The sequence below is a fragment of the Mercurialis annua genome, linkage group LG8, assembly GCF_937616625.2.
Source record: "Mercurialis annua linkage group LG8, ddMerAnnu1.2, whole genome shotgun sequence".
NCBI classification, from domain to species: domain Eukaryota; kingdom Viridiplantae; phylum Streptophyta; class Magnoliopsida; order Malpighiales; family Euphorbiaceae; genus Mercurialis; species Mercurialis annua.
In genome coordinates this window covers 9,673,691-9,685,187 of record NC_065577.1, presented here as the reverse complement: position 1 = coordinate 9,685,187, position 11,497 = coordinate 9,673,691, and the positions used below count along the sequence as shown (strand labels likewise).

Genomic DNA, 11,497 nt, shown 5'->3' with positions numbered 1-11,497 from the left:
TGGCAATATTTTGATAATTTACGTCTTTTCATTTTGATAATTTGAGTTTTAGTAATCCACCTACAGCTGATTGAATTGCGGCTTTTCTAGGGTAACGACACAGATAATAATTTTCAAGATAAAAAAGCACATCATCATATTTAGTGCCTGATTTAGCCTTAAGAGCAGATTAGACCGCCAAAACTGTCAAGCTCGAGAAATTTATAGAAGAGGAGAAATTGGAAGGTTGAGTTGCTTGAGAATATTCAAACCGTAAAATTTGTACTAGTAGATATGCTAAACAATTCAATAATATAAGTGAGTATTTTAATTGTATTAAAAGTAATTTAAGTTAGCTGATACGACTTTACATATTTTCCTGAATTAGGTCAAGCAAATTTCCCAGCTGATACGGATACTCAGCATATGTCATGCATTCCTGTATTTACTCCTTTTTACTTGAAACTTTGTAATTTTACCTACACACTACTCGTTAAAATAAAATTATGCATATCGAAAAAATCTTTGTTAGAATGAAATCATTGATTAATATCAAAATGAAATAAAGCGATAGTTTGAATATCCTCGATCATTTACCCCAATAAGAAACATAAACACGGAAGGGCGAATGTCAAGTGAAAATAATTATGCTAATTCATGGTACCATAATTACTAGCTATACCAAAGATTACTGAAATTCATAGAAACTATTAAAGTTGAAAACTCCATTACTTAATTAATTCAGGACAACTCTTTAATCACGGTCATGGCTTGAATTTCTACTTCGACAATCAAAATATTATTATGTAGAAAGCCCTTTGATTTGTCATTAAGATCATTGAGAGACATTTAAATCTGGATAACCCCATCCATTCTTGGATTCGAACTCATCATGAGCTGCAAAATGTTAAGAGTCTTACCATTTCCCTACCCGATATGAACAAAAGAAGATTGAAAACCAGCGAAAGCTTGAGAATTGAAACATTTACCTTCCTCTTCACGATGTTTTTCCTCAAATTGGTTTCGTACTCGTAACAGGTATTCCGCATACAACTTTCTTCCAGGCTCGGAACTTGCATTATCGTTTAGCAATAAGTAAATGGATAAGCTTTTGCCTTCCTCTTCTTCACCCCCTTTTGGATAAACCCGTAGCCCCCTAAACAATGTCGGAAATTAGTAGAAAGATAATCGATTCAACCAACATATATGTTAAGAAGCATCAAAGCATGCATACCATTTAGTGTCACCGATGGCAAACTTTTCGGAATCAGTACTATATAATGAATTCAATTCTGAAAATCTGTGAATTGTCCATGTATACTTATTGTTGGCAGGCTTCTTCACCATGGACAAACACTCACCTTTATTAGCATTTTCTACAACTAAAATCTCAGCACCAAAAATGCAACAGTCATCCGTTAAGTATCCATTGGATTCATTCTTAAAATCAGTGACAGAAACAAGTTTGTCGAATCCCCACTCTCTTTTAATTCCTTGAAATCACCTTACTTTCTCGTCAGTATCTACAAAATTATGCATTGCAAATTAACAAATCTTTTAAACTAGTAATATAGTTGAATGGTATAAATGAATAGACAACACACCTTGAATAATCCAGTAATTGCCGCGAATATGATCATAAACGAAGAGCTTGAAATATACGTTAACCTCTTGATTAAAAGTGAGTTTGTTGGATTCGGACAGTACTAGATATAAGGATACGTATCCATCCCCATTTTTTTTCTTGTTTCCTCCGGGATACACAGACAACTTCCTGCACCACAAATTTATAAATGCATATTGAACTGTTTCGAATATATTCAGCTTTCGGATTAATCGCGCTAAATTAACGAAGTACAAACCATTTATAGCCGCCAACTTCAAATTCAGCAGAGTGGAAGGACTCGGCTTTCGCATCGGAAAGCAAAGAGAAGTTTTGAATGTTAAAGATGTAATGTGCAGGTGGAAGGCTTCTTAGCTTCCAATTTATTTCTGATGAAACAATATTAATAAGAAGAAAAAAGATGAAAATTGTTGTTTTTGCCTGAGTTATGATCTTCCTTTGACCTGCCATTGTCACAGATTTTTGTTTATTTAATTCGGTGTTTGTTTATGTAATATAAAAGTCTAAAAGATCTTAAGTCAAAACTCTTTGTGTTGAACTCAATAACTAGATTAAAACAATAAGTCCATCTTACGTCTATTAATAAAATTAACTAAAAAAATTATACTTAATAGTAGATATATTTATATAATATATTAGTATATATTATTAAAATAAAAAATAATTAAATAATTTTTTTTGTTAAGATTTATAAAAATTCTTTACAGGCCTTGGGTGCTTGTTTGCGCCTTTTCAGACATAAGGGCATATTTGCTCCTCACTATAAACATTAGGGGCATATTTGCTCCTCACTATAAACATTAGGGGCATATTTGTGCCTTTTTCCTTTTTTCTATTAGAGATGGCAATGGGGCGGGGTGGGGACGGGGAAGCCATTCCCATCCCCATCCCCGCGTCTATGGGGAATCCCCATCCCCGTCCCCATTTAATTAATGGAGATAAAATCATCCCCGTCCCCATCCCCATGGATTCCCCATTCCCCATGGGGATCCCCGTTCCCCGTACAATTAAATATAATTTATGAATAATTTTATTATTTTCATAAGATATTTGAAAAAAAAATCATTATAGAAAATACTATTACCTTTTATAATATTATATATTTATAACTAAATAGAAACTAATAAAAAAAATTATGTTAAATTATTTAAAATTATAAATAACATACTAAAACTTATAATATAATATAAATATACATAAATATAAATCGGATCCCCATGGGGACGGGAATGGGGATCCTCATGGGGTGGGAACTATACTTTCCGTCCCCTCCCCATCTCCGTGGTTGGAGAATGATTTTCCCCCATCCCCGTACCCATGGGGGTAATTGGTGGGGATTCCCCGTCCCATTAGGGGGCGGGTCCCCACGGGGAACGGGGAATCCCCTCCCCATTGCCATCCCTACTTTCTATGTAGATGATACTAACAGCAACTAAAATTTCTATATTAGCCGGTTTTGTTCTGGAATCTTCTTTGATATTTACAAACACGAACTCTATACTGTTTGTTTCCCGAGAAAATTTTCTTTTCTTTTCTTTTCAAAACGAAATAGAATCTTTCAGTAAGGAAACTTTCCTGCGTCTAACTTTTGGCTGCTTTTGAAAAGAGTGATAATCGATCAACTTTGTAAGTAATTGCTTTAATCATTCCCCTATTTGTTTAATTCTTGCTGAATTTTTTTTCTCGGTAACCAAACAAAACTTAATCAATGTGCTACTTTGGGTTGTTCATGTCTTTATCTGCATTTAGCATGTTTAGTTAAATTCAGGTTTCGATTGATTAATTATACTGAAAATTGAAGTTTTGTTTTTGGAATTTAACTCCTTTGTGACTTCTTTTGTGCAGAATTGTGATCTTCAATTTCTAATTGAGTAATGGAGGATTCTGAAGAGCAGAAGCAAAGTCAACCGATTGGTAATTTGTTTTTATCATCATTATTCATAGTTATGAGCTTGTAAATGTTTAGCTATATGCATATGCGCGTTTAGATTAGTAATTTATTATGCAATGGCCATTGGTACGAAATAGAGTTATTAGATTTAGTTGAAGTGGATTCGTTACGCTGTTTTCTAGAAAAAATTGCTCAATTAGAAAATCTAGCTTATATTTCTCTATGGCTAAGTCTAGCTTTGGATCTTTCCGCCACACAACTTTTAGAGATGAGACAAGTTTGATTTCGGAGGTGAAATTAGGGTTTATAAGAGAATTTAAAATGGGTCTCTTGAAAAGCATACCTCTAGATTGTAGTGATCAGTTGATACAGATGCTGAATTAGCAGATGTGAAACTAGGTGGAAATATAATTAGGGTTTAACTTAAGCTTTCGGCTTATCAGAAGAACCTGATTTTAATAAAGACTAAAGTGTATGGATGAAATGTCAAACTAATTAAAATGCATGGACCGAAAGTTAGTTATGCCATGAACAGTAACGTAGACAGAGCACAGAGGATTAGAATCCGATAAAATTATTCAGAAAAAAAACGCATGCGGTTGACTTTGCTTCTGCTCATTTCCATTTTCACAAGCAAAAGCTCAACATCTTTCGACTCACTACACTGGCTGTTTCCATTTCTATCACAATCTCTCACTTTCTAACAAAGAAACAGAAAATGGAGATGTTGCTCAAGACATGTTGAGTTTTAATAGTAAAGTAAACAGTGGCCTTAATTAAGGAAACTAATAATTGATTCACCTGTGCACATAATATTTCTCTGACGTATCTGTTTGCTGCATTTTCTGTAAATTTTGTTTCGCTGGTCGACTGTCTAGCAAATTTACCTTTTTACCTATATTGGAAATTAAATGTCTCGGCTTTGGTCTCTGCAAATACGGTTGCTTATGAATGATATAAATAAATACTTCCATTGAGAGTGTAATGAGATTTTTGCATCACTTGTTTATGCTGTTTCCCTTAGTCTTTTGTCATTGTGGGGTTATAGATTTTACCCCTTTTAGTTGATAGAAGCTCTAATTTTATGTTTACAAAGTCAAACTCAATCTGGCTCATATGCTGCCTTATTCTCAGGTGAGGATGATGAAAATGAAATAGTTGCTGAAAGTGCTGCTTTTGTTCATGGTGATCCTCCTCAAAACGGTGATGGTCCCCCAAAAGTCGATTCTGAGGTGGAAGTCCTCCATGAGAAAGTCACGAAACAAATTATCAAGGACGGACATGATCAGAAACCATCAAAATATTCAACTTGCTTCTGTAAGTACCATGGTAGATAGTCATTGATGCTTCTAAGAATATCATTATTTCCTTTTGTATTCATATTCTGTGTCCATGACTTTGGCAATTATGCTAGATTGTAAAATCATATCATAGCTTTGCTTTAGGTTGTTTGAAAACTTTTTCATCTATATGTCAGTTTTAAGGGAGACACTGTTATGTCTTGCTGATTAAGATTTTACCTTCGAAAACATGATATCAAACTCTTCTTAGAACTTGAACTAGATTCACTTTTTAACAAAAAACTGACCTATGAAGAGGCGGTCCTAATCTTACGAACTAGAGCTTCTAAAAATGTCAAGAGACTCCCTTTCTATTTTCTGCATGTATAAATTTAAGAGGACACTCACATTTCTTTTACGTAGAGTAAACTTTTGTATGAAATTCATCGAGAAAGTCATTACGTTGGCATAAAAACCATCTTATTTAGAATGTTGATGTTGGTTGGCCTGGTTTGGTGTGTTCTATTGTTGCTTGATATGAATGCATGGTTCTCCTGATGTTGCAACATTTACAAATTTTTAGAAGTGTGCATCACATCACCATCCCCTATCTATTATAACTGCAGGACATGATTACCATTAGGTGTAGGATCCTGTTGTTGAAAAAACTGTGTAAGGGGTTTTAGTGTGATTCTAGTTACTGAGTGTTAAAATAGTGAGATTGGAAGGGAATTCTTTGTGGCTTACCCTCTCTGTCTTACTCTTATATGTTACTCAAAAACATGTGAAGTTATGTTGGTTCTAGGCTTGTGTGGTCCACCGGATCTGTTTTCTTATCTCAGATTGTGTCCAGCTAACTTTATGGTTGAATCCATATATTTGCTATCGGTATGTACCTTAGAGTGGTGGGTCAAATGTCAAAAAGTAGAGCTGTGCCCATCTTGCATAAAATCAATTAGCTTGTACTTGGTTTCATTAACATTCACTTATAAGTTACTTACCCTTTCTTTAATTATTCGGTGTAAGATTTATCTGTATCTTCGACACTCTCTCAAATGCATTTAGGCGTGAGGACTTTTTCATATGTTCAATTCTCTCTCAAATGCAATCGTATGTGGACTAGTTCTCACTTGATTGATATGGATGGTAACTCTTGCATCCTTACCATTTCTTAGTCTGTTCTTCTCAAGGTCTAAGATATATATTAGAGATATACTATTGTTAGAGGAGGGTCATCTGACAGTTTGAGTGTCAGGGTGAACTAGTTATTTGATATAGTATTAGAGCCTCTATAATCTAAAGGTTTAGCTTTCGATCTTTGACTACCTTCAGTTGATTTATTTAATAAAAAAGGTAAAATGAGCTTGTACTTGTTGATGCTTTAAGCCTGATGAGCATTCGCATGCAGGGTTGTTGGAGATAATATTGTCGAATAATCAATTCATTCAAAAGTTTAACCTGTTAGGTGAGATTCTAATGAATATTCGCATTCGGGACTGTACTTATTAACGCTTCAAACCTAATAAGTATTTGCATGCAGGGGTGTTGTTGGAAATAATATATTATTAGAATCTTACACCTAACATGTTGAACTTTTGGATAAATTGGTTATTTGACAATAGCATTAATGTGTTGGTCTTTTCTGCTAGTCTAACTCTAGTTTTCAAACACAAGTTTAAAATCATCCAACAATTAAGTCATTTGATACTTTGATATCTTATAGAGACTTTATGGACTCTTAGAGTGGGGCCCAAGTGACGGTAAATGAAATTGGAAGACGTCTTTAACAAAATCAGTTGACTTATACTGAGTACTATTAACGTCCACTTCCAGATCAGTTAATTTTTTGTTAATTAATCAGTGTGCGAATTATTTTTATCTTCAACAGTATGTGTTCTTGTGTCTGTTGCATGAATGGGCATGTTGCATGTATGGGCATTCTAGTTCTGGTCGGATCTTATGCAATGTGGAGTCTTTTATGAATTATAGAACTAAAAATCTGTATATACTGCTTTTTCTCAATAGTGCACTACAGAGCATGGACTGAAAGCACCCAGCACAAGTTCGATGATACATGGCTCGAGCAACGGCCCACTGAAATGGTTATAGGAAAAGGTATGGTCGTCCTCATTCTATTTTGGGTTATGTTTTTTCTTTTTCTCTCTATATTTTATGTTTCTGCTGCTGCTTTCATCCGAAACATTGCATTCAGACTGATCTATATATTTGCTTCTGATTTTAATTCTCATTTTGTACTGCACATGCATTCAGCATATTATGATATTTAAAAACAATATTATGTTTCCTACTACTTTGTGAACGGACAATATCGGTGAATGAGTTCAATTGTTCAAACTATGAACCGTCAATACTTGCATTCCTCTAGAGTCAATTCGAATGTGTTTAGTTAATGAAAATATTAAGCCTTTCGCTAGTATGGAACAGTAATCAAATGGAAGAATGTAGTTATATGATTTTATCTTGGCAAAGAGGAATTGTGTATTTATTTCTGTACTGCATTAAAGTTTGTTCGCATGTTATTATGCTTCACATGTCTTAATATTGAATACTTGAATGTATCCCTGATTATTGATTTTCTCCTACAATAACAGAAAAGAAAGAAATGACGGGTTTAGCTATTGGTGTATCTAGTATGAAGGCTGGTGAACGAGCCCTCTTACACGTGGGCTGGGAACTTGGTTATGGGAAAGAAGGAAACTTTTCTTTTCCAAATGTTCCACCCATGGCTGATATAATTTATGAGGTTGAACTTATTGGGTTTGATGAAACCAAAGAAGTAAGTTGTACTTTAAATAATTTTCTATTGATGCAGTTATAAATTATTGGCTCTTCATTTCAAATCACATTGATCTTAATCATGATGTTTGTACTTCATAGGGAAAATCTCGTGGCGAGATGACTGTGGAAGAGAGGATTGGAGCAGCAGATAGAAGAAAGATGGATGGGAATGCTTTATTTAAAGAGGAAAAACTTGAGGAGGCCATGCAACAATATGAAATGGTTAGTCTCTTGTGCCTTTTAACATTTTTTCTTTGGTAGGTTCCTTTTATTCTCTTTTTATCCTGTTCTATTTTTGACAAGTTTGTCATCATATTAGGCTGTAGCATATATGGGAGATGACTTCATGTTCCAACTGTTTGGCAAATATCGGGACATGGCATTGGCAGTTAAAAATCCATGCCACCTTAACATGGCCGCATGTTTGATAAAGCTTAAGCGCTATGATGAAGCCATCGGGCAATGCAGTGTTGTAAGTATCACATATCAAGTGTCTTTTATACATACATAATTAAGCTAATAATGATTAGAAAAAATATCTGTAACTGAAGGAAGTTTTCTAGCAGCCCCCAATTAAATAACATAAACATAAGCTCTTTTAACTTATATACTATTACATTATCCTGGTTCTGTAACTCATGGAAGTTTCTTTGAAGCCCACAAAAGTTTGGTCATTCATTTATTGATGGCAAGTAGGATTGTAGATTCGGCTCATACCGAACTGAAATTTTAATTTCTTTCGGAACTGAACTGAACTGAGAATTTTATAATGATATTAGTTTTAAATTTATAATAATTTTAAATTGAATTGAATTAAATCAGACGATTTTGTTTGATTTTTGGTTAGGTTCGGTGTATACCAAACATGAATTGATTGATTTAATTTTAAAACCGAACCGAAGTGATAAACTATTTTTTTAATTAATCTCAAACAAACTACTTGGTTCTTGCATACCCCTAAGACCATGTATGATAGTTAAATGATTAGATTCTGTGCTTCATTTTAGTTCAGTCTGAATTGTTTCCACTTTGATGCCAAGTAATGATTCTCAATGTCTGATAGCATAACAACCGCGAAATGAAATCACAGGTTTTAACAGAGGATGAAAACAATGCAAAAGCATTATTCAGAAGGGGAAAGGCCAGACAAGAACTTGGGCAAACAGATGCTGCCCGTGAAGACTTTTTGAAGGCGCGAAAATATGCACCCGAAGACAAGGCGATAGTGAGGGAGCTGCGATTGCTTGATCAACATGACAAAGCTGTATATCAAAAACAAAAGGAAATATACAAAGGAATTTTCGGACCTCCTCCACAGCCAAAACCCAAGACTAATATGGTGATTCTCATTTGGCAATGGCTGCTGTCTCTAATATACCGCCTTTTTAAGCGTGAAAGGCGCAAAAGTGACTGAGTAATGAAAGATCAACTCGGCAAAGAAATGATAATCTTCATCAAGCAAAATGTAAACCCACGGAAAGAAAAAGCAGGTAACTGGTGGACTAACTTTCAAAGGAGTCAATGATCCCTATTGTTCATGTCGCGTGGAATTTCGACTGGATATGGATGAACTTTCATGGTTGTGCAGAAAACTTGGCGCAGTTTCTAATTTATGACTATAAACTGATTGTTTTGTGGATTCAATCAGTTAGAAAAAATCATACGATTCATTCCTGCCCTTATCCAGATCAAAATAATATATCTTGGTTCATATTATTTTGTTTTCATCTGCTAGATTATTCAAATGATTGATTAATCATCATTAAACTACATAGTCAGTTGTATTTTCTTGCTTCTATAATATTTGCTTAATGCGTGTAATGGAAATGGAACATTGAAACGAGAAACACTGAGAAGAAACTTTTTACAAGATTATGTTATAAAATTGTAGAATTTCAAAATTACTTTCAGAAACGGAAACAAAACAAGACACGAGATTCGACAAGTCGTGCAACATAGTTTGCTTTGAAGAAATATTTGCATCATTCTATCTTGAAATACTTACTTTACCATATCAGTAAATCAACCAAAACCCCAAAAAAGAAAAATCAACCAAAAAATCAGAAAAAGCAAGAAAATCTTAGCTATGTATAATATTATATTCCACTAATTAAAGCAATATCTACCATGATTACTTGAACATAGAATTCCAAGCACAATAAGCACAAACAATCTGCTGAGAAATATACACATAAACAGCAAATGACAAACTCATCAACACCACATCTTTCCAATCACCCTTTTGCTTGGGGCTCAAGCTATCCTTAACTCCCTTCCCCAATTTCTCTAAACTACTCAAAACTTGCCTCACCATCATCACTTTCTTCAATTCTTTCTTCACTTTAGGGGTAGAATTGTCAATTGGCTGATCTCCTTGGCAAGACAATTGTGCAACAACTTTTGTGTAATTTCTTGTTTTCAACCCTTGAGTTGAACTTTTATTGTTGTGGATGAAGTTATGAGTTAGTGATAGAGCTGCCATGGGAGAAGGGAAAAAAAGTATAAATGAAATAAAAATGATCTTTGAATTTTAAGTTTAGGTGTTTATGTTAATGTGAGATGAGAAAATATCTTTGCATGAGAAAGCAAATGTTTGTTTGCCTTAGATTTTTTTTAAAGTAGGAAATGGATAAGAAGTTTGGTCCCACGTAAGAATAAGGGAGATTTACATATTTACCTAAAATAAAATAATATTTATAAAGTTTACCTCAGCACGGAAAACTTATGAAAAATACATCACGATTCTAACCTTTTTATTTTTTTACTCCCCGTGTCTAAGAGCTTATGAATTTACTCTGACATATAACACATACAATCTGACACATCTCTCCTTTTCTCTTTCTCTTTTCCTTTTCTCTCTTTCTTTATTCTCTGACACATCCTTCAACTTGCATGCACAAATTACTAAAAAAATTGACATTCTTTTTTATTTGCTCAAACGTTTAATTTTCTTCATTCTTTTGATCTTTTCATTCTTTAATTAATTGCAAATGTGCAGATTTCAGTTACTAATAAAATTGACCTTTTTTAATTGTCCAAATATTTAATTTTTTCGTTCATATGTTTTTTATTCTTTTAAATTAATTATAAATATAATCATTTTAATTAAAATATCAAACTTTTCTATAAATTTTATAATATGTGTTACTATTTACTTAATAATTTTTGTTAATCTCAGCTTGCAATTAATTAAAAAATGATTATTTTAGTTTCTGATTTAAAAATTTGCAAAAAAAAAAAACAATCAGTAAAAAACAATTTTTTCATAATATTATCATAAAAGCAGCAGTGACATTATCATCTCGGTATCATAATGTTTCTGTAAAAAAATTATTTTTCGTACGTTGTCATACTATTATCATTAACTTTGTCATACTATTATCATAACCTATTTTTATAAAAAAAAATCATTAACATTATCATAATATACTTTATCATAACAGTATCATAAAATATTATCATAATATTATCATGACGTACTTTATCATAATTATATCATAACCTTTTATTATAACATTATCATACTATCATAATATTATCATAATATACTTTATCAGGACAGTATCATAAAATATTATCATGACGTACTTTATCATAACTATATCATAATCTTATTATACTATTATCATAACCTTATCATAAAACTTACCATACTATTATCATAACCGTATAATATTATGATACTGATATGATAATGTTATGATACATATATGCTAACGTTAATGATACCGATATGATAATCAAGTATTTTTTTGACAAAAAATTATTTTTCTCTATAGTGTTATGATACTGATATGATAATGTCATAGTGATACCGATATGATAATCAGACGCTGTTTTCTGCAGAAAAACGTTTTTTTATGCAGAAAATTGATTTTTCATTATAAAATCGTTTTTTATGCAAATTTTTAGATCTGAAACTGA

At 32.9% G+C, this 11,497-nt stretch overlaps 3 protein-coding genes across 4 annotated transcripts; 1 reads left to right on the top strand and 2 right to left on the bottom strand.

Annotated features, from left to right (window-relative positions):
• Nucleotides 1-814: 814 nt before the first annotated feature.
• LOC130014953 (uncharacterized) lies at nucleotides 815-2,053 on the bottom strand. The gene is made up of 5 exons (XM_056104111.1): nucleotides 1,842-2,053; nucleotides 1,584-1,753; nucleotides 1,214-1,472; nucleotides 969-1,135; nucleotides 815-876 (listed from the first exon to the last, which is right to left on the bottom strand). The coding sequence occupies exons 1-5, from the start codon at nucleotides 2,051-2,053 to the stop codon at nucleotides 815-817; spliced, it is 870 nt and encodes a 289-aa protein (XP_055960086.1).
• A 992-nt stretch (nucleotides 2,054-3,045) lies between these two features.
• On the top strand, nucleotides 3,046-9,289 carry LOC126660216 (peptidyl-prolyl cis-trans isomerase FKBP42). Of its 2 annotated transcripts, none has more exons than XM_050353581.2 (8): nucleotides 3,046-3,229; nucleotides 3,449-3,517; nucleotides 4,629-4,811; nucleotides 6,800-6,889; nucleotides 7,387-7,571; nucleotides 7,673-7,795; nucleotides 7,893-8,045; nucleotides 8,664-9,289. In XM_050353581.2, the coding sequence occupies exons 2-8, from the start codon at nucleotides 3,478-3,480 to the stop codon at nucleotides 8,985-8,987; spliced, it is 1,098 nt and encodes a 365-aa protein (XP_050209538.1). In that variant the 5' UTR covers nucleotides 3,046-3,229; nucleotides 3,449-3,477; the 3' UTR covers nucleotides 8,988-9,289. The 2 variants fall into 2 exon arrangements, with proteins under 2 accessions (XP_050209538.1, XP_050209540.1); XM_050353583.2 differs by having other exon boundaries at nucleotides 3,047-3,164.
• A 394-nt stretch (nucleotides 9,290-9,683) lies between these two features.
• On the bottom strand, nucleotides 9,684-10,142 carry LOC126660215 (uncharacterized). The gene has a single exon (XM_050353578.2). The coding sequence runs from the start codon at nucleotides 10,053-10,055 to the stop codon at nucleotides 9,705-9,707; it is 351 nt and encodes a 116-aa protein (XP_050209535.1). The 5' UTR covers nucleotides 10,056-10,142; the 3' UTR covers nucleotides 9,684-9,704.
• Between the last annotated feature and the right edge of the window lie 1,355 nt (nucleotides 10,143-11,497).

Excerpts from the sequence above, each read along its gene's own strand:
- LOC126660215 (XM_050353578.2), bottom strand. The coding sequence starts at position 10,055 with ATGGCAGCTCTATCACTAACTCATAACTTCATCCACAACAATAAAAGT.
- LOC130014953 (XM_056104111.1), bottom strand. The coding sequence starts at position 2,053 with ATGGCAGGTCAAAGGAAGATCATAACTCAGGCAAAAACAACAATTTTC. Across the intron at positions 1,754-1,841 it reads GAAGTTGGCGGCTATAAATG|GAAGTTGTCTGTGTATCCCG; the intron begins GTTTGTACTTCG and ends TTTGTGGTGCAG. Across the intron at positions 1,473-1,583 it reads CAATTACTGGATTATTCAAG|GAATTAAAAGAGAGTGGGGA; the intron begins GTGTGTTGTCTA and ends GGTGATTTCAAG.
- LOC126660216 (XM_050353581.2), top strand. The coding sequence starts at position 3,478 with ATGGAGGATTCTGAAGAGCAGAAGCAAAGTCAACCGATTG. Across the intron at positions 3,518-4,628 it reads GAAGCAAAGTCAACCGATTG|GTGAGGATGATGAAAATGAA; the intron begins GTAATTTGTTTT and ends CCTTATTCTCAG. Across the intron at positions 7,572-7,672 it reads GGTTTGATGAAACCAAAGAA|GGAAAATCTCGTGGCGAGAT; the intron begins GTAAGTTGTACT and ends TGTACTTCATAG.